The 27,027-nt window shown below is 37.6% G+C and overlaps 2 protein-coding genes across 5 annotated transcripts; both read left to right on the top strand.

Moving 5' to 3' along the window:
* The first annotated feature begins 1,220 nt into the window (after positions 1–1,220).
* On the top strand, positions 1,221–10,738 carry LOC126610314 (uncharacterized). Of its 2 annotated transcripts, none has more exons than XM_050278361.1 (7): positions 1,221–1,355; positions 7,887–8,499; positions 8,594–8,675; positions 8,858–8,924; positions 9,299–9,484; positions 9,592–9,639; positions 10,250–10,376. In XM_050278361.1, the coding sequence occupies exons 2-6, from the start codon at positions 7,989–7,991 to the stop codon at positions 9,637–9,639; spliced, it is 894 nt and encodes a 297-aa protein (XP_050134318.1). In that variant the 5' UTR covers positions 1,221–1,355; positions 7,887–7,988; the 3' UTR covers positions 10,250–10,376. The 2 variants fall into 2 exon arrangements, with proteins under 2 accessions (XP_050134318.1, XP_050134317.1); XM_050278360.1 differs by having other exon boundaries at positions 1,222–1,355; positions 9,579–9,639; positions 10,250–10,738.
* An 11,186-nt stretch (positions 10,739–21,924) lies between these two features.
* Positions 21,925–26,940, top strand: LOC126610301 (protein LONGIFOLIA 1-like). 3 transcript variants are annotated; one of them, XM_050278321.1, is made up of 6 exons: positions 21,927–22,307; positions 22,628–22,850; positions 23,232–23,281; positions 23,396–25,405; positions 25,487–25,637; positions 25,725–26,940. In XM_050278321.1, exons 2-6 carry the CDS (start codon positions 22,697–22,699, stop codon positions 26,513–26,515), a joined length of 3,156 nt encoding a protein of 1,051 aa, XP_050134278.1. In that variant the 5' UTR covers positions 21,927–22,307; positions 22,628–22,696; the 3' UTR covers positions 26,516–26,940. The 3 variants fall into 3 exon arrangements, with proteins under 3 accessions (XP_050134277.1, XP_050134276.1, XP_050134278.1); XM_050278320.1 differs by having other exon boundaries at positions 21,925–22,164; positions 23,396–25,637; XM_050278319.1 differs by having other exon boundaries at positions 21,925–22,307; positions 23,396–25,637.
* The last annotated feature ends 87 nt before the right edge of the window (positions 26,941–27,027 follow it).

Here is a 27,027-nt window from a genome sequence, read left to right as displayed (position 1 = left end):
TTCATATGCTTATGTTATATGCTTTCACCCTATCATATGAAAATCTGAGAATTAATGGGCAAATATGTCCACAGTCATATAAATTTAGGACCACTTATGCTTTTGATTCCATTGGGGATTCTGCAACTAGAGAAAAAAACTGCACATAGGCATCATAGCAAAGCATATGTTAGATGGAAGCTACTACCTATAGCTTCAGTCAGCAGATGGGCAAGCAGATGCAGGCAGAGCAGGCTCAAGAATTATCTAATAGAAAAGCTTGTGAATATATAATCATGGCATGCATGATATGCACATGATCCTAATAACCTTCGTGCAAAGTTACACGTGGCAAAGACCCAATTGGCCACAACTCAGACTTTAAGAGATTTGAGCACATGAATGCGAGCTGATCATTTGAAGTAAAGAGCTCAAGAAGTACTAGAGATATATAGAGCATTTCTAAACTTAGCAGATTTGTTCATGAAATAGAAATATTTGCCTTTTGTGCCTATATTTTTCAAACATTATTGGCATATGGTTGACTTGTGGTCCAAGGTTTCTTGGATCGGCAAGTCACCTGAAGTATAGTTGGCGTCGTACAGTTTGATCTTGAGGCACCAATCATCATAGTTCGTGGGGGCATCTCAAGAAGTGGGACAGCAGTGGATTTGTACTTTGAGAGAATTTTCCAGGACATAGGCGTAGAACATAGCAAGTCTTGAAAAATATGAAGGTAAAGATGTAATGGTGTAAGGTGAATGCTAAAGCCAATCTCATATTTAACTTCCATAAGTGTTCATAATGTTATTTAGATGATGTGAAGGAATTTTCGAGTATAATCGATCCGTGATTATAGAAGCTTACATCAACGTAGGGGTGGACATTTCTTATGATAATGCTAGAATTAGTTGCGCATGACTGATTCTTAGTTGTTGATCCCATTATAGAGTCAACATGCATATGCAGATTGAGAATCACCCAATGTTCGCAGAAAGTAGTCGTAACAACTCTCGATCATGTTGAGAATTTTACAAGCCTTCAATAATACAATTATTAATCTACATGCATTAACAATCAGGATCTGCACATAAATGGAAGACCGTCGACCATACAAGCCCTAAAACTGTTTGCCAATATATAACCCAATGATCGAGTCATGGGCCTGGATCTTATATGGATAGCAGAAAGTGGGCCTAATGGTCGGGGGCTAAGACCTAACATTTGAGGTTGTGGGTTGGTCTTAATTGATTGCTGAAACGTGGTCATTTGTTGTCTTTGAAATCTTCAAAATATCCGCCTCCTCCTCCCCTCCCTCCCTCTCTCTCGCTGAGCTCAGAGGTCAGCATCTTTCGCAGCGACGCTGGATACCAAAGGTCAAATCTTTCTCTCTCTCTCTCTCTCTCTCTATCTCTCTATCTCTCAAATCCAAGATTTATATATGCATCATGAATCCATATAATATATATATATATATATATGTACGGTACTACCTTTAGCACTTCGATTTGCTCTGTTCCAAAGTTTTGACATTTGTTGGATGTTTGGATGAAATCTGTTTGTTTCCCCAGTAAATAACGTAGGAAAAATACCAACTTGTAAAAACTAAAAAGTTCGAATAATTCCATTTGGTTATTGGTTTGGTGGGTTCATTTACTATTCATTTGTTATATGGGAGTAAAATTGTCAATTCTAATGGGTACTAGGTGAGTTTCTTGTTGGAGCTTGTAGAGAAGCAGATTATTTTTTTAGATTATAGGGGTATTAAGCTATAGGGGTATTAAGCTAATGAGTCATACAATGAAGCTTTGGGAGAGAGTCATTGAGCATAGATTGAGGCAAGAGACACGGGTTTCGGACAACCAATTCGGGTTCATGCCAGGGCGCTCAACCATGGAGGCAATCTATCTCTTACGAAGATTGATGGAAAGATATAGAGATGGGAAAAAGGATTTACACATGGTCTTTATAGATTTGGAGAAAGCGTACGATAGGGTCCCAAGAGACATTCTTTGGAGGATTTTAGAGAAGAAAGGAGTACGAGTAGCATATATCCAAGCTATAAAGGATATGTATGAAGGAGCAAAGACTGCCGTAAGAACTCATGAAGGACAAACTGAAAGCTTTCCCATAACTGTAGGATTACATCAAGGCTCATCCTTAAGTCCTTACCTTTTTGCGTTGGTAATGGATGAGTTAACAGGACATATTCAAGATGATATTCCTTGGTGTATGCTTTTCGCAGACGATATAGTGTTGATAGATGAAACTCAGGAAGGGGTAAATGCAAAGCTTAACCTTTGGAAAGAAGTGTTGGAATCTAAAGGTCTTCGCCTAAGCCGATCAAAGACAGAATATATGGAGTGCAAGTTCAGTGCAAATGGAGGCCAAAACGAGTTAGGGGTGAGGATCGGTGATCAAGAAATACCAAAGAGCGATCGTTTTCGTTACCTAGGATCTATCTTGCAAAAGAACGGAGAATTAGATGGAGATCTCAACCATAGAATACAAGCTGGATGGATGAAGTGGAAGAGTGCATCCGGCGTGTTGTGTGACCGCCGTATGCCACTGAAGCTCAAGGGAAAATTTTATAGGACGGCAATAAGGCCGGCGATGCTGTATGGCACAGAATGTTGGGCGGTGAAGCATCAACACGTACACAAAATGGGTGTAGCGGAGATGAGGATGCTTCGTTGGATGTGTGGGCACACGAGAAAGGATAAGATTAGGAATGAGGATATCCGGGGTAAAGTAGGAGTAGCCGAAATTGAAGGAAAGATGAGAGAAAATCGGTTACGGTGGTTTGGACATGTGCAAAGAAGGCCTACTGACGCTCCGATTAGAAGATGCGACTATGGGACAGAGGTTCAGGGCCGAAGGGGTAGAGGAAGACCTAAGAAAACTTTGGAAGAGACTCTAAGAAAAGACTTAGAGTACTTGGATCTAACGGAGGACATGACACAGGACCGAGCACAATGGCGTTCTAAGATTCATGTAGCCGATCCCACTCAGTGACTTGGATTTTCCAAGTCTCCAACCGAGAAGTTTTCCTCACTCAGGAAATTAAGGGAACACTACCTCAACCTACATGCTCCACTCACAAAGCTCCAACAAAAGAAAATTCAAAGAACTTAGAGAAGAAGGCTTTGGTGTATTTAACACAATACGTTGAAATGAAGGAAAGCTTATTTATTGATATCCCCGATAAGCTACAAATATGTACATATACATGAGTCAAAATAAACAAACAAGAGAGAGCCTTCACAAAGGTTGCTTAGGAGAAGTCGCAGCAGTCGGTAGAGCCCCAGAAAGAGAAGGCACCGGAGGGGGATCATTCGGAGCCTCAGTACTGGACAGAACCCTAGAAGGAGGAGGCATCAGAGGTTGATCATTTGGAGCTTCATTACGCGGTACAGCCCCAGAAGACGAAGGCAATAAATGCCTTTGGAACAAACCCACAAATCTCTGATGATCAAGTAAAACCTGACCATCAGATTCCTTCATCTGGTCCAGCTTCCTCTTCATGTTTGTAGCATAGTCATGTGCGAGACGGTGCAACTGTTTATTCTCATGCTTGAGCCCTCTAATCTCCTGTTTGAGACTCATCACTTCAGCCGCCAATGATTCAACTTGGCGGGTTCGAGCAAATAGGCGTTGGGCCATATTAGACACAGAACCTGCACACTGAACACTGAGAGCCAGAGAATCCTTAACAGCTAACTCATCAGATCGTTTGGAAAGTAGTCTGTTATCTTTGGGAGTGAGAAGGTTCCTGGCCACCACCGCAGCGGTCATATCATTCTTCATAACGGAATCCCCAACGGTAAGAGGACCAGTAGGGGAGACGAAGGATGGGCGCCATATGTTGTCTGGAGAAGGCGGGGCTGCCTCTTCAACAAGGTTCAAGTCAAAACGACGGTCGGAGGGGCCAGACATTTTCAAAGGTGTTGAAGAGAGAAGAGGTCGAACAAATCAAGATCTTAGAAGTGTAAGAATGGAGCTTCTACTGGTGGAGATTCAAGTGTGCTTTGGAACTTAATGCCAGCCCTATAAAAATCTGCACTCGACGGAGCTTCAGAAATCGAAGAGGCGTTTGCTTTCTCAAAAGCTGGGCTGCTCAGAGACCACGAGGGTCGATCTCAGAAATCGAAGAGGCGTCTGCTTTCTCAAAAGTTGGGCTGCTCAAAGACCACGAAGGCCGATCTCAGAAATCGAAGAGGCGCTTGCTTTCTCAAAAGTTGGGCTGCTCAGAGACCACGAGGGCCGATCTCAGAAATCGAAGAGGCACCTACTTTTCCAGCCTTGGCAGCACCTGTCACACGCACACTCAGCTTTGCGGAAATTATGGGCATTCTGTCGAAGACTTCTGGTGAAGTAGAAAGCACATGAGTCTTACTGTTCAATCACCCACTTCCCACACGCAATAGTAGCTCATGTGTATCACAGATAACTTTGCCAAAGTTCTCTGCCAAAGTTGAGCACGTGAAGCTTGCAGCTTCCACTACATCGCTCTGACCAAGACGGGTAAAAGAATAGCAAAGAAACAGCACTAACAAAGTTTAGACACATAAATTTTGAAGGTCTAGCTACCCCATATTATTACCCACAAGGGTAAAGGAACAGTATCACTGCTGGATAATTGGAAAGTCCCTGTGTGTCAACCTCTGTGCTTCGTGGCAAGGTAGACTAGCAAACATGCCCAACCTTTACTCACATTCGAGAAAACACTCCCAACAAGATTGCTTGCTCCAAAATCGAAGAGGCACCGTCCTCCGAATCTCGAGAGCCAGACTCCCAACATGACTACTTTCTCAAAAATCGAAGAGAGGGTAAAGGAACAGTACCATTGCTGGATAATTGGAAAGTCCCTGTGTGTCAACCTCTGTGCTTCGTGGCAAGGTAGACTAGCAAACAGGCCCAACCTTTACTCACATTCGAGAAAACACTCCCAACAAGATTGCTTGCTCCAAAATCGAAGAGGCACCGCCCCCCGAATCTCGAGAGCCAGACTCCCAACATGATTACCTTCTCAAAAATCGAAGAGACACCGCTCTCCGAATCTCGAGAGCCAGACCCCCAGCAGGATTGCTTTCTCAAAAATCGAAGAGACATCGTTCTCCGAATCTCGAGAGCCAGATCCCTGATAGGATTGCTTGTTCGAAAACCGAAGAGGCAACACTTTCCCAACTACAAGAGCCGGATCTCCTTGGATAAAGCTGTCTGTAATCTTCACACGCAACATCAGCTTTCCACATACCACAGACCACTTTTTCAAAGTGCTCTGACAGGGTAAAGGAATAGCATTACTACTTGTTGTTAAGGAGACTCCTATATATGTCAACCTCCATCCCCAACGGACAGACAGACCTGCAAAAATGCTCAACCCTTCCTCATATATGAGAGGGCACTCTCAACGAAGCCTTTCGAAATATTCAGCTTTCTTTCCCCCCGATAATACCTCTGCAAACAAGTTATACTAGAGCAAGAATATCTCATATCATCAGGGTTAAAAGCAAGAGTATCCCATATCATGCTTTTTCCCTGTCTTTTCCTTTGGCCTTGTTCTTACCTGCAAGACAAGGAGAAAGAGAGCAATCAGTCAGCACTTGGAATCAAGCTTCCAGCCAGGAACTGACTGCCTGGAACTTACTTACCTGGCATTGCTCTCGAGTACTCATCTTCAACATCTTATGCTTCCAGGGAAGATACCGCATCTGCCTGAGGAACAGATAGGGCAAGTGAGAAGGATACAAGGAAGCATGTGGAGACAAGCGTAACAGCACACGTGCCGATACATCCATTACTCTGTCAAAGCAAAAGTATCCCATATCAGTAGGGTCGAACGTACTCTAGATTTGATGGACTTGTTTTGACCCTCAAATTCTTCAGTCGGCCTTATACTCTGGAGGAAACCAGAAAACCCTCCAGCTCAGTTCAAGAATAAGCCTGTGGAAAGTTACTTATTCAAAAGCAAAAGTATCCCATATCATCTCTTCTCATTTTTCTTCTCTTTATCCTTCATGCTGCCTGCAAGATAGGGAGAATGTGAACAATCAGCCGGAGCTCTGATTGCTTACCTTGTCTGTCACCTCTTTCAGCAAATCCCCTAGCTCGGCAACTTGAGGGACTCCTACTACATGGTTTGTATCGCGCTTGACCAAGCCTGAAACTACAAGTAAGCTTCAAGTGAAATTGATACATTACCTTGTGCATCTCCACCAGTTACAGATACCACCCCTGGATGGAGGAAGAGTACTTCCAGAGAAGATGCCACATCTACCTGTGAGACAGATAAGGCAAGTCAAGACGATACCACATTCCGATACTTAGAAGTTTCGTGATTACGAGATCATTCTCCCACAATATTTCCTAATGTCATTTGTACTAAATCATTCACCTGTACTCACTAAAGGAAAGCTTGAACCTATGTACTTGTGTAAACCCTTCACAATTAATGAGAACTCCTCTATTCCGTGGACGTAGCCAATCTGGGTGAACCACGTACATCTTGTGTTTGCTTTCCTATCTATATCCATTTATATACTTATCCACACTAATGATCGGAGCAATCTAGCGAAGATCACAAAAAGCGACCGTTTTCGCTACCTAGGATATATCGTGCAAGAGAACGGAGAATTAGAGAGATCTCAACCATAGAATAGAAGTTGGATAGATGAAGTGTAAGAGTGCATCCGGCGGGTTGTGTAACCGTCGTAGGCCACTGAAGCTCAAGGGAAAATTTTATAGGACGGCAATAAGGCCAGCGATGTTGTATGGCACAGAATGTTGGGCGGTGAAGCATCAACACGTACACAAAATGGGTGTGGCGGAGACGAGGATGCTTCGTGGGATGTGTGGGCACACAAGAAATGATAAGATTGGAAATGAGGATATTCGAGGTAAAGTAGGAGTGGCCGAAATTGAAGGAAAGATGAGAGAAAATCGGTTCCGGTGATTTGGACATGTGCAAAGAAGGCCTACTGACGCTCCGGTTCGAAGATGTGACTACGGGACAGAGGTTCAGGGCCAAAGGGGTAGAGGAAGACCTAGGAAAACTTTGGAAGAGACTCTAAGAAAAGACTTAGAGTACTTGGTTCTAACGGAGGACATGACACAAAACCGAGCGCAATGGCGTTCTAGGATTCATATAGCCGACCCCACTTAGTGGGAAAAGGCTTTGTTGTTGTTGTTGTTGTTGTATTCTAAAAATACGGATTACTTGGAGTTAATGGAAGAAATGACACAAAACGGAGCGCAGTGGCGTTCTAGGATTCATATAGCCGACCTCACTTAGTGGGTAAGGCTTGGTTATTGTTGTTGAATTTTCTAAAAATTCAATCAGCATAGCTTACATATTAATGTAGCTCATTGTGCGGATGTAATTCTTCAATTAAGTTGCAACCTCAGATGATTAACGTTTCTTGTACTTCAATTGTATTCTCAAATTTTCTTTCGAAAGTTCGTGTCTTTCGCAGGTTCAGTTGAACGACGCTTGAGTTAATCCTTTCTATCGTAATGACTTATTGGACCAAACCAAATACTAACTTGAAATAGTGAATAAAACCATAAAGCAAGCATGAGAGAAGAAAATTTAACGCGGTTCGCCTGTGCCTATGTGTGACTACAAGCAAAGGAAGTGGAAATTAGTAGAGATACAACCACCGATATATGGAGCAATACAGTTACAATCAATCGCCAGTAATCAAGGAAAGAATTATGATTTAAATAAGCTACAAGATGAACTTCTCTCTTTTCTTAATTATTCACATTGACAGTTTCTGTGGATTATGTGGTGCATATAATGACTTGTAAAGTAGTTTACTTGCGTGTAAATAATTATTGAGAAAGATTACATTTTCTCATCTTGTTGGAAAACTCATTGTTTTCATACTGCCCGCAACTTGCAGGGAAGTAGAGAAAGGGAATGATCGAGGGTTCTGTAAAATGTGTGGAAACTGACCTTGTTAGACGGATAGTAGAAAGCAGTCATTCTAAGAAGATAATAGCTTATGATCAAGAGTACTAGTTCCTTCACAATGCCCAAGTGTGAAGTCCAAGTTATTCTCTTAGTGAATGCAGGACCTCGGCCTTCCATTATTAGAATTATGGAGACAGGTACGGAAACAACAAAAAATCATGCGCAGTCGAATCAAGTGTTGAAAAAGAAAACAAGAAGGAGACATAGGATGAAGAAGCCAAATTTACTGCAATACACAGGTCTAACTGAGAACCTGCCTCAGGCATATGGTCAGAGTGATGCTAATCATATGCATGGATTGTCAACTTTAAGTCTATCTGATGAAAGAAGTGATGACGTCGTAGTTATTTCATCAGGACGTGTTAAAACCATGAATGAAGAGGACAACAGATCTGGGATTTCAAATATCTCAATTGTAAGAACACCTGTTTGCGATACAGAGAAAAAGCTTCTTATTCTTGATATAAATGGACTACTTGCAGATATAGTATCTCCTCCTCCAAAGGGACTTCCATCTGACATAAGAATTCAAGGGCGAGCAAGTGAGAAACTTTTTTGTACTATTGCTTCACTTATAAACTCTAAATGCTTTGTTTGTTCTTCATCTTTAATTGCGTCATTACTTTTTTTGTTCAGTTTTCAAGAGGCCCTTCTATCTTGATTTTCTTAAGTTCTGCTTTGAGCATTTCGAAGTGGGTGTGTGGTCTTCAAGATCCAAGTAACCTATAGTTTGCTATCATTTCTTTCTTTTATTTCGCTTATGTTGAATTATTTTTTATTTTAAATTTAAGAACTACTTTTTTTTTTGTTTCTGTCTCTCTTTACTTTAGCAGTATCTCGGTTGTTATCCATTGGTTTTAGGAATAATTAGTGACAACAATACCTATTAATTTGTTGAAGGAGAATTGTGGAAAAAGTGATTGATTATCTGATGGGTGATATGAAGCACAAGTTGCTGTTTTGTTGGGTAAGGCCTTATATCCATGTTCATTTTGTGCATCATTTAGCATTTTGTGTGTAGAAATTGCAATAACGTTCTCAGTTCAACCTTTCTTGCTTGCTCTTATCCTCAAGTACTCTATGGGATGATCTTGCAATGAATAAAAATCAAGGAATCTTCATGATTCGTATGGCATGCAAATTTGTCTACATATATTTACTAAGTATATTGATTATTTATTTTTATGTCTAAACGAGTAAGAAGTCTATTTTCGCTAATTATCACTAGATAGATTCCTTTTCCTACCAATTGGTGCTCCTGAAACCATAAAATAGCTCGAACATTGATTTCCTTGCATCCGAGTTCTGGACATCTTGATGGATTGTATGATGGCGTTGCAGGATCTATCCCACTGTACTGCAACAGGGTTCAGGACTCTAGAAAATAAGCATAAGACCTTGGTGTTTAAGGAGCTGAGGAGAATATGGGAAAAACAAGACCCTAGTCTTCCATGGGAGAAAGGCGCATATAACGAATCAAACACAGTGTTGTTGGATGATTCTCCCTACAAAGCCTTGCTTAATCCTGTAAGCTCCATTTTCATTTATCTGTTCTCATTCTTTTGAGATACTTAGTTAAGTAGTTCTAAATTTTGGATTGTATTTAACTCTCGTCTCATAGGCACATACTTCAGTGTTTCCTTATCCATTCACGTTCCAGCGAGGGAGCGACACTTCATTAGGTAATAAAATATATTCCTTAGTACCTTACTGCTTTATTTCCAGAAAATGTACATGTACCGTAAAATGCAGATTCTGCTTCTGTCGCTTAACCTCAATGATATATATATTTCTTTTTTTAAGTTTGCACATGATAAAATTTTGAGAAACGTTGAGTGGGGATACACTTATGGAATTTTCCCAGTTAATTGTTCTTTAGTGTGAATCGTCTGGTTCATTTGATTGTGGTTATCTGCGCAAAAACAAGTTCTCCAAAAATTGTACTAAAAAAGAGAAGGTTATAGTTATAAGTTTAATACAAATTGACTTGCCAGCTACCTCCAATATATAGGAGATGGAGTTATACATTACTTCACATTTTTTGCTTACTAAGACTTTTCATAACTTGTCGGTTAGAAAGTCAATGGCAACATTACGGAGAAAAGAGGAACTGAAATTAGCAGGACACCCCTTTGTTAAATAATGCATCTAACCTGGTTCCATTCCTTGATGACTGAAATATTTACTTTGCACTTGGGTTGCATTGTTTTGGTTGTTTGGATGGTATTAAATGTCAATTCTTCAACGGGGTAGAGGCAAATGATAAATAAAAATGACCGTAATGTATGGCAGGTCCTGGAGGTGATATTCGGGTCTATCTGGAACGGTTGGCTGCAGCTGAAAATATACAGGAATTTGTAGAGCAACAGCCATTTGGCCAAGGACCTATTAATGAAAGTAGTGCATCTTGGCCATTCTACCTCAAGGTTCTTAGAAAGGTGTATGCCATAGAAACCGCCAACATAACCTGTAGTTCTACGGTGAAGCGCTAGGTATGAAAAACACATTACTTGTATTTTTGCTATGGTGATCATTTGTGTGGAACTCCTCTCTCATTCTCGAAGGGAGTATTCTTCCAAACCTTTGCCAAACAAATGGAGCTGGTGATTTGCCAGAACAGCCACAGCTTGTTGGAAAATTGACCTCGTAAAGAAACTGTGATTGAAGTGTTTATTGGAACAAATACTGCAAATTTACTTTCTGGTAGATCCATTTTGGAAAATTGTTTTCATTTCAGATATCAGATATCGACATTCAATTCACATGGTGGTTTTCATTTTATTTTTCTGGAACATTTTTATGATGTTGCTGAAGAGGATTAGTTGCATATAGATGCAAGGAACATCTAAGAGTTGTTATTTTGCTCACCATATTTATTCCATCGAACTAGCTTTTAGCCTAGTGGTAGTTCTCTTTTTAATGTTTGTATACTTTTTACGAGAACTTCCTTATGGTACGTGATTAATTTGGATGTGGTCTCACTGTTTTCTGAACAAACAGTATTATACCTACACTAAGGGGAGGGGGTTGGGCATAGCCTCATAATGGGCTAGAACATGTTGAATTAAATCTTTTTGCATTATTAAATGACATGATTGCGTTATCGCACTGCCATTTTTTTTTTGGGTCAATTAGATCTGAATTTTCTTAAGCATGCACAATATTATACATAATAATTTGCAAAATTTCGATAAATAAATCAATTTATTGAAAGAAAAAAGTTGATAATATTGAGAATCAACTCTTATTCTAGTTATATTTCTCCTTCCTAACATTTGGAAAATGTTCATAGTGGAGTTTTGCATTCCACCTGAAAAGTTACACAATGACACTCAGACATAGAGAAAGATTAAACGAAATTTGCTTCTTCCTTAGTAAGGTCTAATGCAAAGAAACCTATCTCTCTACACACATGATGAACGAAAATGTCACGTGGGGGCAAAAACATATTTAGATGTTGCATAAAACCCAAGATATGTGCAAGTTTTTCTCCAAGACTTTACATGCCGGCCATTTTAATATAATACCATAGAAAAACTAATAATATGTACCAACTACCAAGATATATACAATCTCCACGCAAGGGATGCCTGGAGATATTACATGGGATGAAGTCTCTCTACTCGTGAGTGACATTGATTTTTCCCATACATGCTTTGGATGATGATTTCGCATGCAATGTGCAACAGAGGGGTGTACGATTGTCGCTGTCTCCTGCATATTTTCATCGAACTTGTACTATGCCAATGTTTTCTTTAGCCTTGGTTTGGCATTGAGGTGCTTCTAAAAAAAATGGATATAAAAAAAAAACAAAAAAATACAAAGTTGCAAAACCTAGTTTTGAAAAACCAGCTTTTTTTGCTTGCCTAGCTTTTTTTACCGAACACCTTGTTGCTTTATTTCACAACTGTTTATTTTCACAACATAACAAAAATTGTTTTTTTTCAAAGCACAACAATACCAAACCAGCCCTTAATATCTCTATCTAAAGTTGGACAAAGCCACTGAGAACCACAACTTGTGCAAACACTCACGACTTTGTGATGCAATAATGTTCTCTCTTCCTCAACATTTTAGCTAGAGTTGTTGACTCTTCGACCATTATTTGTCGAGTGCCCATATGTGTACTGTAAGTTTGTACTCGATTTTAAGGGGACTGACATGAAATCACGATGCCGCTGCATGGTCCACAAAAGTCGTTATGGCACTTCTGAATTCGTATGATGAAAACAAGGACATACATCTAACAACATATGGGGGGGGCCATGCACAAGGAAAAAACCAAGATGGGGCTGGGGCTCCAATGGTTTGTTTGACTAGAAAAAGGATTTGGATGCAATCGTAATTTACATTAGTCACATCACACGATTGAACGTTTTAAAAATATAAAATTACATGATAAGTGCTATAAGAACATGAAAATATATCTCTCGACTCTAATGATATGTAAGAAGCTCCTTCTAACTAGAGGGCACAGGGTCCAAGAAACCCTAAGCATCTTTCTCGGAGATTATGTGGAGTTCATAAAACGCAGACGGATGAGGAGGTCTTTTTCTTTGAATTTTCCAGTTTTAATCACTTGAAATTGTCAAAACTGCATCAGTTGTTTTTTTTATACTTTTAAGTATATACATTCAAACCTGACACATCAGGCATGGCATGTGATGTGGGCGACTTTCGATCCCAAAGACCTGGCAAACTGATTGGATGTTTGGTGCTTGACATATTACCTATCGCCAAATATATCACTCTTCTTAGTACACGTGACGCTATTATTTTTGGTTTATAATTCTAATTATATTCCAAGTCCCTGCATTATGCAACGATCATGTGTATCTCTTGTAATAATTCAACCCTCGTTCTTCCCTTAAAAAAATTAGCAAAAATACACACTTGATGAAGAAGCATAGCGTTGGCTTGTTTTGCTTCACAGAAAAACGAAAAATTAGAGAAAAGATTTCAAATAATTGAGTTGTTTTGTGTGGTTTTCTTGCACCCCAAGTTTCTGTGAGATCGATATATATGATGAAGGTTCTCACTCTCTCGTACAATTGGGGGATAAGATATGCATGGAGCATTGACTTCATTAGCCACATTGAACAAAACCCTCTAACATGGAACTATCATATATTATTCACACACACCTTGTTTAATGGACACACAATTTTGGGTCCTAGCCTCCATGAAATTTCTAATAAGAATGTGAATAGGAACCTACCCTACTACCTGTTTTTAAAATCCCTCCTTGTGATTCTGTGCACATATAATTGTTTATTTTGTGCACAATTAATTAAATTATTGGGAAATTATCCCCTTTTGTTGACTTTTACAAAGCTCATAATTTTGTTGACTTTCACAAAGCTTCTAATTTACTTATACAAAGGGATAAATTTTAGGGTTTAATTTATTGTTGTATTCTTCTCTCGGAGGCAATATGTATATATAATTATATATACGTACAAGGCTACACATAACTTGTAGTACAAAAGACAATTAAGGAATCCTAGTAAATTACATACTGAAAACATTCAGTTGACTCACGTCAACACTCTCCTTTAAGTTGGTGCGCAAATAACTCCTTAGCCAAACTTGTTAAGCAAGTCATGTAAGACTCTAGTAAAGACTGCATGTGTTAGAACATATGCTATCTTCACTTCTGTCTTCACAAACAGAATATCTGCTAACTTAACATCCAAATTCTCCTTGATGAAATGTCAATCCACCTCAATGTGTTTATTCCGATCATGTTGTATCGAATTATTGGTTATCTCTATGCTGCTTGATTATCACAATATAATAGTATAGCCCCTTGGCTTGAAACCTATCTCTGTGAATAAAATTTGACGTCATAGGAGCTCACAGATGCCATGCGCCATCCCTCTACACACGACTTATGCATGCGAGGTCGGTGCGAGATCTATGAGCGGTCAGACGCCCCCCCGGGGAGAGTAAGAGAGTCTAAGGCGGTTCTGAGGTTTTGTTGTGAAAGCGAGAGACATTTTGGACTTTTGAATTAAAAAAAATAAGGGTAGCTTAGGCATATAACATTTTTTATTAAATAGGTCAAGTACGTGCTCTCCGTGTTTTCCTTTGGCAACACTTATAAGAGAAAGCACCTCTTAGGTGTTTTTCAAAAAATCACTTCAAATGCTTCTACTTCTTACTCAAAGTATTTTTTAAAAATTTGCCGAACTATTCTTTAAATAGAAATATTTTTCCTCTTTAGGAAACACTTTTAGCTCTCAAAAGCATGAACAAGGCCTAAATCCTCATGTGATGCTTTCAATTTTTTCATGTGGCCCTGCACCCTCCACACCCTTTCCTCAATTTCAATTATAAGTTTGATCACTATCACAATCACCACTTTTATCATATGAAGATTCCACAAGTTAGACGAAATGATTAAGTAGCTAGCTAGATAGCCAGGTGCACCCTGAAATTCATGTATAAATAGATTTAATAATCTAAAGCTGAAAAGCTAACATTCCCCATGCAAGCAAAACTAGCTAGTTTATCTCCCACGTCTAAAACTTAAAGCTATGTAGCTGTTGGATTCTGTACTGGCTGTGTAAAGGTTTTAACGGCACCTTGTTTACAAGTTGTGTGGACTACTCTTCAAATAAAAAAATTAATCACTGAATAAATATACTCATTTGCCACCATCTTGTATTGTGTTGTTCTTAATTAATGAATTTTTCTATCGTTTCATGTCAATAAGAAAAAATGTTAAATTAAAATTCATTCATATATGTGCGCTGTCTGCTGTGTGGTTGAAGTAAATTATAAACCTTTCTTCTTTTATTTTTCTTTTAATTTATATACAAGAATAGTAAGTATTTTCTCTATGAAACTAGAAGGTTTCTGCATGGGAAAATGCTGAAATGCTTCCATTACGCGCTTTCCATGAACAAAATAGAGAGCTTGGCATTTTTGCTGGCACCCAACATGCATGTTTAGTTGAGCAAGTAACGTCTTCAAAGGCTAAAAGGTTAAGAGGTTAAAAGTTAACACTTTTTGGTCCACAGATTCCAAAAGGTTTGAAGCAGCAAAAGGGCTACGGAGAAGTGCATTATAATCCCAAAAAAGGTAGATCTCTGGCATTAGGAAGAAGCAAAAACTAAAAGTTAGTGATGACTTAAGCGTTAATATTTCGATACTTAATTAGGTAAGATGTGCTTTTGGTTTAAAAAGGTTGGAGTAATCGATGACTTCGAAGAGTTCTCACTTTTTGCCAAGAAAGTTTTAATTAGGCGTATTTAAATGGGGTTTTGAAGAATTTAAAAAAATGCAAGAAGTTTGATGGAATTTTAATGGACTTTCACATATTTTATTTGAATTTTGGGTGTATTTTTCAAATCTCAATTGGAAAGGTTGGGTATACACTATGAAACCACTTCAATTTCATTCAAATTATTACCTTTAATTTTTTTTTTAAATCAAATTGTAATTGAATACACACACACACATATATATATATATATGAATCTATTAAAATTTTGTGTTGGATACTCCTAAATTTAAACCCTTAAAGATTGTAAAATTCCAATTGAAGTCATCAATTGAATAAGTTTTCTGCCATTATCTAGTAAAAACGGAATTATGCTCATTGTTATTCCACTACCACTTCAACTTTTTAAAAGGAAAAGAAAGTGTCCAAAAGTACAGATCTCTTAGGCTGTCCCCATTTTAGTGTCTCATACATATTTTTTTCTCTAATATTTGGCACGTGTGTTAATCCGCTTAATTAAATAATTAGCATTGTTAACTTTTAATCGATTTGAACCGGAGTAAAAGAATCGAATCTAACTGATTTGAAGTCGAAAAATCGAATCCATCGTACTAAATCGAAATCGACGAATTTAAATAGTCTACTATTGGAGTCCAATTGAATAATAACTATCGAATCAATCGTCGAAATCAACGAATTTAAATAGTCTACTATTGGAGTCCAATTGAATAATAACTATCGAATCAATCATACTAAATCGAAATCGACGAATTTAAATAGTCTACTATTGGAGTCCAATTGCATAATAACTATTTTTCCCATTTGGAGACAGGAGAGACAGCTATTGTTTCCATTGACGAATCGAATCATCTTCAATTCAATTAGGGCTGCCAACTTTCCTACTAATTTCGAACCTTTGGCATATTCAATGAAGCAGCCAGGAAATTTTGCATGGCGTTTTAGTTTTATATTATTCTGAATTTTTTAAGCTTCGACGTTTTACAACTCTTAATTAATTAATTAATTGCTAATAATATTCCGCACACCTAGCTCGTTTAAGGGGTCAAATCCGAGCTTTTAAGGACTCATACTATATCCGTACTCCATGTTGAAGAAAGCACGTGCCCTTGTGACAACGCTTAATTAATTTGCTTATATTGTATGGAGATTATCATCGATGCGACTTCTTTTGTATGGATTAATTCATTAGGTTTAGGTTTGAGTCACTGATTAGTTTAATCCCAGTAGTGGTTAGTCAAGATAATGCTACCATTTGTAGTTAGTGTGGTTTGTATCTTTTCTTCATGTTGTAACCTCAAAATCGTATCAAATAAAGACAGCACTATTAAACCATAAAAAATCAGTATTAGGTTTCCAGGACCACATCAATATTTACTTAAATATTTAAGGTCTGTTTGATAGTTATTTAGTTTTTTGTTTTCATTTTTAGTGTTAGTGATAAAGAGAAAAATAAACACGTGAGGGACAAACAAGAGTGGGTAAAAGATGGTGGGAGAGATATAGAAGAAATATACAAGGAAAGCCACACAAAATGAAAACTAAAAACATAAAAAACTATTTTAAATTGTTTGCATATTCAAGATTTTGTTTTCATCTTTAGAGATATAGAAGAAATATACAAGGAAAACCACACAAAATGAAAACTAAAAACATAAAAAACTATTTTAAATTGTTTGCATATTTAAGATTTTGTTTTCATCTTTTCTTCCTTTTTTCTTTCCTTCTCTCCATCACGCTTCTTCATCATCATTTTCCCCATATATATGCCTTTCTCATATCTAAAAAGAAAAATTAAAAATTGAAAACATAAAACAAAATGGTTATTAAATGCGTCCTCACTTTTACTATATAGACCACGATTTTAATTAACCAAAAACGTGCGCTGTGTGCATGCACCTAATCAGAAATAAACGCATAAACATGCATAGGTTCGATTTCCACCGATTTGCCTCATCCTCTAACATTATTTAACCCATTAACGCTATCGTTTTGCAAAAAATAATAAAGCATTAAGAAAAATGGAAAAGGAAAATTTAGATGAGGGAGTTTCTAATCGAAATACGTCGGCATAATATCCAGTATACTGCGCCTCGACCGAGAACACTACTTTGTACATTGCTAGGGTTTACACTTTAATGCATGAATAGCAATTATTTGTCTCTTTTCTAAAAGATGTGCCTAATTGCACACAATAATCCAACGAGAGTAAACGTTTGATTCGTACTTGTAAATTTTGTTCAACATATTTATTAGGTCCATATGTAGAAAATTATAATGCCATCATGTTAATGCATCAGCTGACAGATAGAGAAAGGTGTACAAAGATTTCTATGATTTATGGCTGATTGGAAAAGCATGTCCGAATAAGTGAATCCACAAGAATGTTCCTTTTTTTTCATTTCTACTTGTTTGTTTTTTTTACAACCTTATTTGTTATTTTTCTTCACAATGCCAACACGTACAGCAAAGTATATGGCTGCAGACTGCAGTAGCTTAAGTTTGTACATATTAGCAAAAGAGGGGTGGTCCAACACATATTTACAAAACTGTGTATAATGTGTTTAGAGGGGGCGTTGAGGAGAAGCGAAAGATGTGATAACACAGGGCCTCAAAAAAATTTCCATCTAAAATTTATATGTAAGAATTGTTTTTATTAGCACTTTAAAATTTCATTGTGACTCCTTGTAAGTGTAAATTTTTTTCTTGCTAAATATAAAAATTTGGAGTGTACAATTAGGTATTTGAAGTGCTAATAACAACACCCTAAAAATGAGTTTTTTTTTCAATTCTATGATATAATAATGCTATATGTTGAAGTGAAACTTTGAAGTTAGAGTTTTTGAAGCTTTTTTTTTCTTGTTTACTTGTTTAAGATTGAAGTGATTTTAATTAATAAGTGAAGGTTATGTTTGTAACTCTTTTTACTTATTATTTAATGACATTTATAAATTTACAATCAGTGACTCTTAAGTTTGTTTTGATTTAAAATATTGCTTTCTAGCATCAGTACATTGTCTTACTTTTTCTGAAGAAAAAAAACTATCTTAAGAATGGGCACTTTTATAAATTTTTCACATGGCTCCCAAAATCTTAGAGACGGCCCTAAATATGTTCTATGTAGTACTTTCAGACCTACACGTATCTAGGCATCTAGCTAGGGTTTCCAAAACGTGCAGAAGGTAGATACGATCTTCATTTGGATGAATACAAGCACCTTCAACGCCAGAAGATTACATAACATATTGCCCCCATTTTTTTATGACACATACAGCCCCCATTAATTTCGTTGTTTATATGTTGTCTTGAATAAATTTATCAAGAACTCGATAAGGGAAATTTTGAAATTAAACCATTAGATTCACATAAAAATGCATTAAGAAAAGTAAATGACGTTTTATCGCAGTTGTGAAAATAATCATGTTCATGCGCGAGAGAGCACAATCCTGAGATAAGGTTTGATCCAGTACATAATAGATGACATAAGGCTGAGGAGATGAACATGTTTTTAAGTTTATCCAATATATATATATATATTTATATATTGCGTATATTTTATATTTTAGTTGAATATTGTTATTGCATTACAGTTTGTCGTTTAAATTAAATTGTACCGATATCTTTTTTTTTTTATTAAGGTATGGTAGACGGACTCTATATATATGGGTGTGATATCCACACACTCTTTTTTTCTTCTTTCACACCTTTTCAGTTTTCGGCCGTCGGATCAAATGAATTAAAGAAGATCAACAAACAAAAATTAACAAGGGATATGTAAGAAGTAAAAAAATGTATGTGGATAGCACACCTCTATATATATTGGTCGCTGAAGCGAGTCTAAAGGCCAAAGTGTAGTTTTACTTTGAAAGCTACCATTCTTACTAATAGTATAGTGTTGGTTTATTTCTAGCTACAACCTCTATTTTGAGCTCACTTTGCCCCTTGTAACTCAAAAGTCACCACTTCACTCCCTGAAACTGTTCCACTTTGACTTGTACTCTTTCTTCTCCCTGAAACTTATAGGTTGCCTCCTGATATATATATATATATATATGTATGAGATCCAACATCCAATAAGACTATGTCACGTGTGTAATAAATTTGATTATAAATCTCCATTATGCGTTAACATATTCAACAATCAGAGATTATTAAGTTTAAAAGAAATTGAAGATATGAAAACAATAAAAAAGAAATTGATTAGCCTGTCCCATCCAAATCAAACAAATATAAGAAATTAACAGATCTAAGGCAATGTGAAGCGAATTTTGAGTTTTATAAAAACGACTTTCAAGTTTCAGGGGCAAAATGAGATCAAAATCGAGGTCTAAGTGGCAAAGTGGAGCAAATTTTGAGTTTTAGGGAGTAAAATGACAACTTTGAGTTACAAGGAGTAAAATGAGATTAAAATCGAGTTCCTCGTAGTGTAGCTAAAAATAAGTCTATAATGTAAGGTAGGTTTGGGTATAGTAGCGCCAAAGATCATGTCATTTTCGAAAAAACTAGAGTTATATTTCTTTTCCATTTCCATCAATAATATGTCCATGGACCTTCTTCTTTCTCCTGTAACATATACATCAGCAAGTACCATGCATGTGCCAATGTAAACTTCAAACAGAAAATATGCATTTTTACAAGGGACTCGACTCGATGACTCAAAGCAGTATAAGCACTGAAACGTGCGTCTTTTCCGCACAATCCTGGGAAACTAGTGGTCCAGCGGCTTGAGGATGTATGCATGTCTGCTTAAAAAATTTTTATGACTTTTATCAACGCATATGGATTAGAAGTTGAAATGTCTCTGTGAGTGTTTTCAACTTCCGAAAAAGTAAACTGTCGTGACTTGGCCACCAATTGGTCCTTTAAAAAAAACAACGTATATATTGGACCACTCTTTTGGAGACTACAGCTTAAAGTTAAAACGCCCAAAAACTTATTGATCGATTTATGCTTTAAAGTTGCAGTACTGATCTTGCTAACAGGTTTCAGCATAAAGTTATAAATTGACTAAAACAGGAACTTGAAACTTCGAATTTTATGATCATTATGCAAATAAGAACCTTGATTGGCTGCGGAACAATTAGCAGGAGCTTGATGTGGCTGCTCATGATATTTTCAATATTGCATAATTTTTAAAAGAAGAAAAAAAGAAGTGAATATTTGTCAAACCGCTTAGCAGTCAATATGGCTATTTAGCAGGAGTTCCCGCTAATTGTTCAGCAGCCAAACAAAGTGGTGCAAATAATTGTATTCTAACTATGTTGTAAGACATGAATGATGGTAAAAATGGCCTTGTGGTAATAATCAAAAGAATTATATAGTTGTTTATGACAATTCTAACTTAATTTGTGACGATGCATTACAATATTCTGGAGTATTTAATACTTCGCTACATAGAATTTTTAGATCCCATTCAATAATTATCTAATTTTCTTTAATGATTATTGATTGAAGCTAAAAATTAAGTGACATGGTATTCAATATTTGAGTAAATTGCCGTTTGATTTCATGAACTATTACTCAAGTTGAAATTAACTATCTAGACTATTTTTTTTTGTTATATTTGAAATTAGTCAATTAATCTCTCATCGTCAAATTCAATAAATTTCATCCACTTTGTCGCTAAATACTGACTTGTGACCTGTATGTGATTCGCTCTTGAGGGTAAAGTTGTGTCAGTATTTGACGGCACAGTGATTGATATTTCACCAAAATCTGATGGTCAGAGGAATTAATTGGCTAATGTCAAATAGTTCTTAGAGTTAATTTACCAAAAAAATAATTTAAAGGTTAATATCAATTAAAATAATAGTTCAAGAGGTCAAACACCAACTTATCCTTCACTTAATTTGTAGTTTCCTATGTCAAGTTGTCATTGAAACATCAAGGGGTTTCAGATTATCCAGAGGAGGATAGCTTGGTAAATTGGCTAGGGAAATGGCTGGAAATGTGGTTTTATTAGGCTTGGCAAGCTGCTTTCCAGTACATTAATCCACTTTCTTATTTCTTCCACCATCTGACAAATCCACATGCTTATGTAGATACAGGTCCTGCCCTTCCAGACCCACACACATGGAAGTGGGGAGAAAAATTGAACAAACCACATCTGTGATCTGACCCACCGATTCACATCGATCTCTCCAACCTCTTTCCCACCCTCTCCTTCCTCATATCTTATTACCGTAATTCTCTTTATTAGGGGTTTTAAATGTAAATGACTCACTTGTACAAGCACTAATTCTTACCCAATATGGCACTTGTTTCTTAACTTATGATTTCTAATTGCTTTTAATAGAGAAAAACTAACATTGAAGAATTACTTAATTAAGAGGGTTGAGATCCCAATTCTTATGTTTTTTAAATTATAAGTTCTGAAAACTGTGTCATTTTCTTTAAATAATCCTAGCTGCAATTCTCATTTTAATTTGTTTCTAAAATCCTGCCTCTTTCTACAAATTTAGGTGTGATCACATTAGCAAAAGTATCGTGTTCTCATTGTATGCACTTAAACTCGAATTTCGCTCTTTGATAAAGAGTAGTTAAATTAGTTAAAACAGTATGCTCTTATGTACTTAAATTTGAATTCTTTTCCCGATAATTTAGATTAAACTATAATATTAATTTAATGACACAAAAAACTTCTCTCTCATGATATAATATAAAAGGTAATCACCAATTCTCATTCTTTGCCAAACTGATATCGAGCACAGCATATATAATAAATACAACCACAAACCCTCTTATGTGTGTGTGTGTGTGTGTGTGTATGCCTGCCTTCCCTAGAGAGAGCCAAAGGACAAGTTATTCTTTTGTGCTGTGTGAGAAAACCCAAAAGATAAGAAAAAATAAAAAGACATTTCTTCTTGGGTCTGCCGAACTTAATCCGTCTGCTCTGGCCAGCGCACTAGTATTCTTTGATAGATAGTAGTCATCCTCCTTACTCCTTACAACTCCTTGGAAGGTGGGGCTGCTGTGGGTGATTGTTGAGTGTTGGGTCCCTCCCTTCCCATATGTCTCTTTTGTTCCTTTTGGTTTTGCAGTCGAATATTGTCTCCCTTGTTCTGTGAAACCCAAAAATTTCATTTATTTTTATATATTCCATAGGTAAGGGACTTTTTTCTGATCAATTAACATGTTTTTTTCTTACATATTCTTGCTCTCTTATTCTCTCCTTTTTGTTCTATACAAAAATTTTAGAGAAAATCCAAGAAAAAGAAGATTATTAATATATAGTGAGAAAAAAACTCAATGCCGTTTATGTAACTAGCTAGAAGAATGGTGACTCGAGCAAAACTCAGACAAAAATCTGTTGTTTTTGGCTAGACAGAAAATCAGTATCGTTTTTGAAACTGCATGTTTTTTGGGGTCGTGTAAAATTCTTGAAACCAATTATTTATAAGCGTTTTGCTGCCCGGAATTTGCAGAAATGGAAGTTTCAAAGGTGTGAGCTGGTGGGTTTGTAAAGCAATAGGGGAAGGAGGTGGAAGTGAAGAATGTCTGCAAAGATTCTGCATTCTCTAAAGGATGAGAACCGGGATCTCCATAAGCAAATTGGGTGCATGAGTGGAATTTTTCAGCTCTTTGATCGCCACCATTTCCTCGCCGGCAGGCGTATCAATGGCCAGAACCACAAGAGACTCCCTCCAGGTATTTCTTATTTCTACCATTTGCTTGGAAGTGCAGTTAAGCTCAAAGCAGTTCTAGAAAAAGTGCTTTTAGTAAAAAATAAAAAATCCATTGGTTTTGTAAATGAGGAGAAGTTGGATTCTTATTGATTTGCTATTTCCTTTTGCGAATGATTTACATCAGCTCATGAATGTAAAGACTTTGAATTTGATCAAATTTAAGTAATAAATATTTTTACAGAAAGATAATGCTCGGAAAACTAAATTTTATAAATTAAAATTATTACTTAAACGTTGAGCTAATTGTTAATAACATGTTTATTTTTCTTTTTATTAATATGCATTTATAGTTTCATAATACATGTATCATTATTTATATGTTTTTACTTTTTGTTTTTTTCAGGTGAGAATTGCAACCACGCAGTAGAACCAAGAACAGTGCAGAAAGCTACCGTAAGAATTCAGCACTTCACATTAGCGGACTTAAAGTTTAATTAGAAGCCTGACTCTCAATCTTTTGATTAGATTAAAGAGAAACATTCATTACATGCATTTTGGAATTTGCAGGAAAAAATTCGAAAAAAGGCGGTGAAAGAGAAACAACGAAACTCCACAGAATCATCGAAAACCACTGTTGCTTCTTCTTCGTGTTCATCTAGCTTTTCGTCTCTTGAACATCAAAAGGCAGCTGAGCAAGAACCATCTTTGTCCGGCCAAGCCATTTCCAACGACAAACACGCTCGGGACCTATCTCTGAACCAACCAAATGTTTTGATGCACATACGCCGGAGATCTGTTGATCTGCAAGATCTTGTCAAAGACTCAATGTACAGAGAAGCCCGTGGCATTTCAGTTAAACCTGCATCTAAAGATGGAGCCGGTCATGCATTGAAGTACATAGACTCCCCGAGGCCTTCACCAATAAAATCCACCAAGACAAGGTTTTCTGGTGGTAACGAGTCATTTCAAGTTCCTGGAAAGCTTCGGGTCGCACCTTGGAGTTCAAATGAAGAGAAGGATGGTGGTACACGTTTTGTACCAAAAGATGCTCGGAGGTTCTCTTATGATGGAAGAGAGTCGCGCGATGCATCAAAATCCACCGTAAAACTCAAAGAAGTCCCAAGGCTTTCTTTGGACAGCAAAGAACGTTCCATAAGGAGGGGTTGTAACCCAGAAACAAAAGCAAATTACTTCATCAAGGATCTGCAGAGAGAATATGGGAACAGCAACAAAATGCTTGACCTGCAGCATGAACCTGGAAGCGCTAAAAGACCGTCTAATGTAGTTGCAAAGTTGATGGGACTGGATCTATCAGATTCCGTGTCAACCACTGATAGTCCATTAAGGCTGATTAATACTGGCACATCTGATAGATCTGATCCCTTCTCAAGATCATCAAGAGCAACCACTGAAAACAAGCAAGATATTTTTTCCGGAATACTCCTTGCGAATACCAAGAAAGACTTCAGCTCACCCCAGAGGAGAAGTACTGATTCGGTCATGAAGCCCACCTCGAATTCTAAGTTTCCAGTAGAAACAGCTCCTTGGAGGCAGCCGCATAGAAGCAAAGGTTCTCAACGATCCGCTTTCAAGCATCAAGAAGAACCGACAAAAGCTCCAAACTCATCATCTTCAGTATATGGTGAAATGGAGAAAAGGCTAGCAGATCTTGAATTTAAAAAATCAGGAAAGGATCTCAGAGCTCTTAAACAAATACTTGAAGCGATGCAGAAGACGAAAGGAATGACAGATACAAGAAAGGATCACGCCTTAAATTTTGCATCTCCAATAAGCAACGAAAGCATTTCCTCTGACAGCACAGTAAAAGCAAGCCAGAGAAATCTACAAAGTAACATATCAGTTCCTGCCACGGCCAAGGGTTCCCAATCTCCAAAGAGCTATAAATCACCCATCGTCATAATGAAACCAGCTAAACTCGTTGATAAAATCCACAGCTCTGCTTCCATGGTGGATTCCATGAATGACATGTTAGGTCTTCGGAAGCTTCGGACTAGTGACCCTGGTGATAACAGAAAGGGATTGGTCGACAATAATACAGCCAAAGATCCGACACCAAGGAACAGTCATGTCAGAGATCCTTTCAATCGATACCTTCATTCCATTGATGATAATTCTAACGCAAGAACTTTGAAATCTGCACAAAAACCAAAGGCATCGCAAACTATGAGTGAAGAACAAGTCATCAGCTCAAGTAGGAGTTCAAAAATCACTAGCCCGAAAATGCAACAGAGAAGACTTGGATTGGAGAAGCAATCTCCTCCAAGCACGCCATCATTGAATTCAAGCATGACCAGAAGACAACACACCAGGCAGCCATTAGAAGCAACCACCCCAGGTAGAAAACTTGGGCATAAGACACCCAGTTTGCATCAAAGTAATGCGCAACTGAGGGAGACTAGCACCAAGATGAGAGGGATGAGTCATCACGATGATTCCACTTCACAGCAATCTGGAAGCACCATCAGCTTGACCTCGCACACAGACACAGCCACAAGCGTTCACGAATCAGATAGGATCACAGGCACGCATTTCCAGCAGCATAACCAAAAAATAAAGGTAAGGGTGTCCCACTTCTCATTCATTCCTGTAAGTTATTTCTTATCTGGGTTGACAGATGTTCTGTTTTCTTTCCCACAGCACCCAGCAGTGGGGTTGATTGATGATAGGTCAACGGCAGAAACTAGGAAAGCTTCCTCTGAACGACCAAGCCCTGTCTCTGTTCTTGATTCTACATTCTACCGGGATGACTCACCATCTCCAGTGAAGAAGATATCAAATGCCTTCAAAGGTATAGTTCTTGTGCAACTGATCCCTTATATGTGGTATAGAATGCAAGACTCGTTTATACTAAATTTCCTCAAATTTCTTGCTGCAGACGATGAAGCACAAATTCTGGATATAGCAGGGTATGACCCAATGAACCAATCTCTGTTATCCAACAACACAATGCCCAGTCCTGGGGCAGAAATTGATCATAAAAGATTAGAGAACCTGATTCAGAATCATCGATGCATGAGCAGGACACATGAGGACCCCATCACTGGTCCCCTCTGTGACAGTACAAATCCAGACCACATGTACATTTCAGAAATATTGCTGGCATCAGGTATTCTGGAATATCTCGAATCTCCCTGGACAACCAGTGAGCTCCACACATCAGACCACCTGATCAACCCTAATTTGTTCCTTGCACTGGAAGATATCAGAACAAATACAATGCCTTCTGATCTCCAGCCCAAACCTGATGAGAAACTTCAAAGAAAACTAGTATTTGAGGTCATTAATGAATTCCTTGTTCAAAAACTAGTGGTGGAAGATTCTTTGAAGCAGTGGTTCCCACCACACAAGCTGGCAGATTGGAAACCAAGAAGCCAGCAGCTTCTGAAAGAATTGTGTTCAGAGGTTGATCAGCTACAAACAAAGAACTTGAATGGCAGCCTGGATGACGAGGATGAAAGTTTGAGAAACATCTTGTTGGAAGATTTCACGGATCAAGCAAAGAATTGGACAGAGTGTGACAGTGAAATTCCAGGTGTAGTGTTGGATGTTGAGCGATTGATCTTTAAAGATTTGATAAATGAAATTGTGAATGGTGATTCAATTAGCCTGCATGGTTGGTCTGGTGGGCATTGCAGGCAACTGTTTCCTGGGAAGGGGCTGTGCTAACATTGATTTCAAAAACTCATACTGGCCGCTTGGATGACGAGGAAGGTAGTTTGTTAAGCATCATTTCTGAAGTTTTGAGCGGTGGTGACGTAGCTGGTTTGCAGAATCAGTCTGGTAGGCATTGCAGGCTTGCCAAGAAGGAGCAGTTGATAACATTGATTTTTTTCTTCTAAAAGAATTGTTCCAAGTCTTAATTGTTTCCTTGATGTCCTTTTCTTCTTTTGTTTTTCTTTTCCAGCTTTGGTTGGAAAGAACAGGAGAGGGGGGAGTATTTTATATACATTTCACAATAATCCTTTAGTTTTATCTTCTGTAAAGCCACAAATAACTACTGGTAAAATTTCAGCTATTCTCTAACATGTAAACCTTTGATAGAGGGCATAGATCTATAATACAATTATGGTGTATGCATATTTCCCTTCCAATTTCTTGTTCCAGTTATGCACAATTTATTGAACTGGAAAACACATTAACCTTTTATTAGTCTATAATTATGAAACTAAACATAAATT

The sequence above is a fragment of the Malus sylvestris genome, chromosome 17, assembly GCF_916048215.2.
Source record: "Malus sylvestris chromosome 17, drMalSylv7.2, whole genome shotgun sequence".
In the NCBI taxonomy this organism is placed as follows: Eukaryota; Viridiplantae; Streptophyta; class Magnoliopsida; order Rosales; family Rosaceae; genus Malus; species Malus sylvestris.
This window is presented reverse-complemented; position numbering and strand designations above follow the sequence as displayed.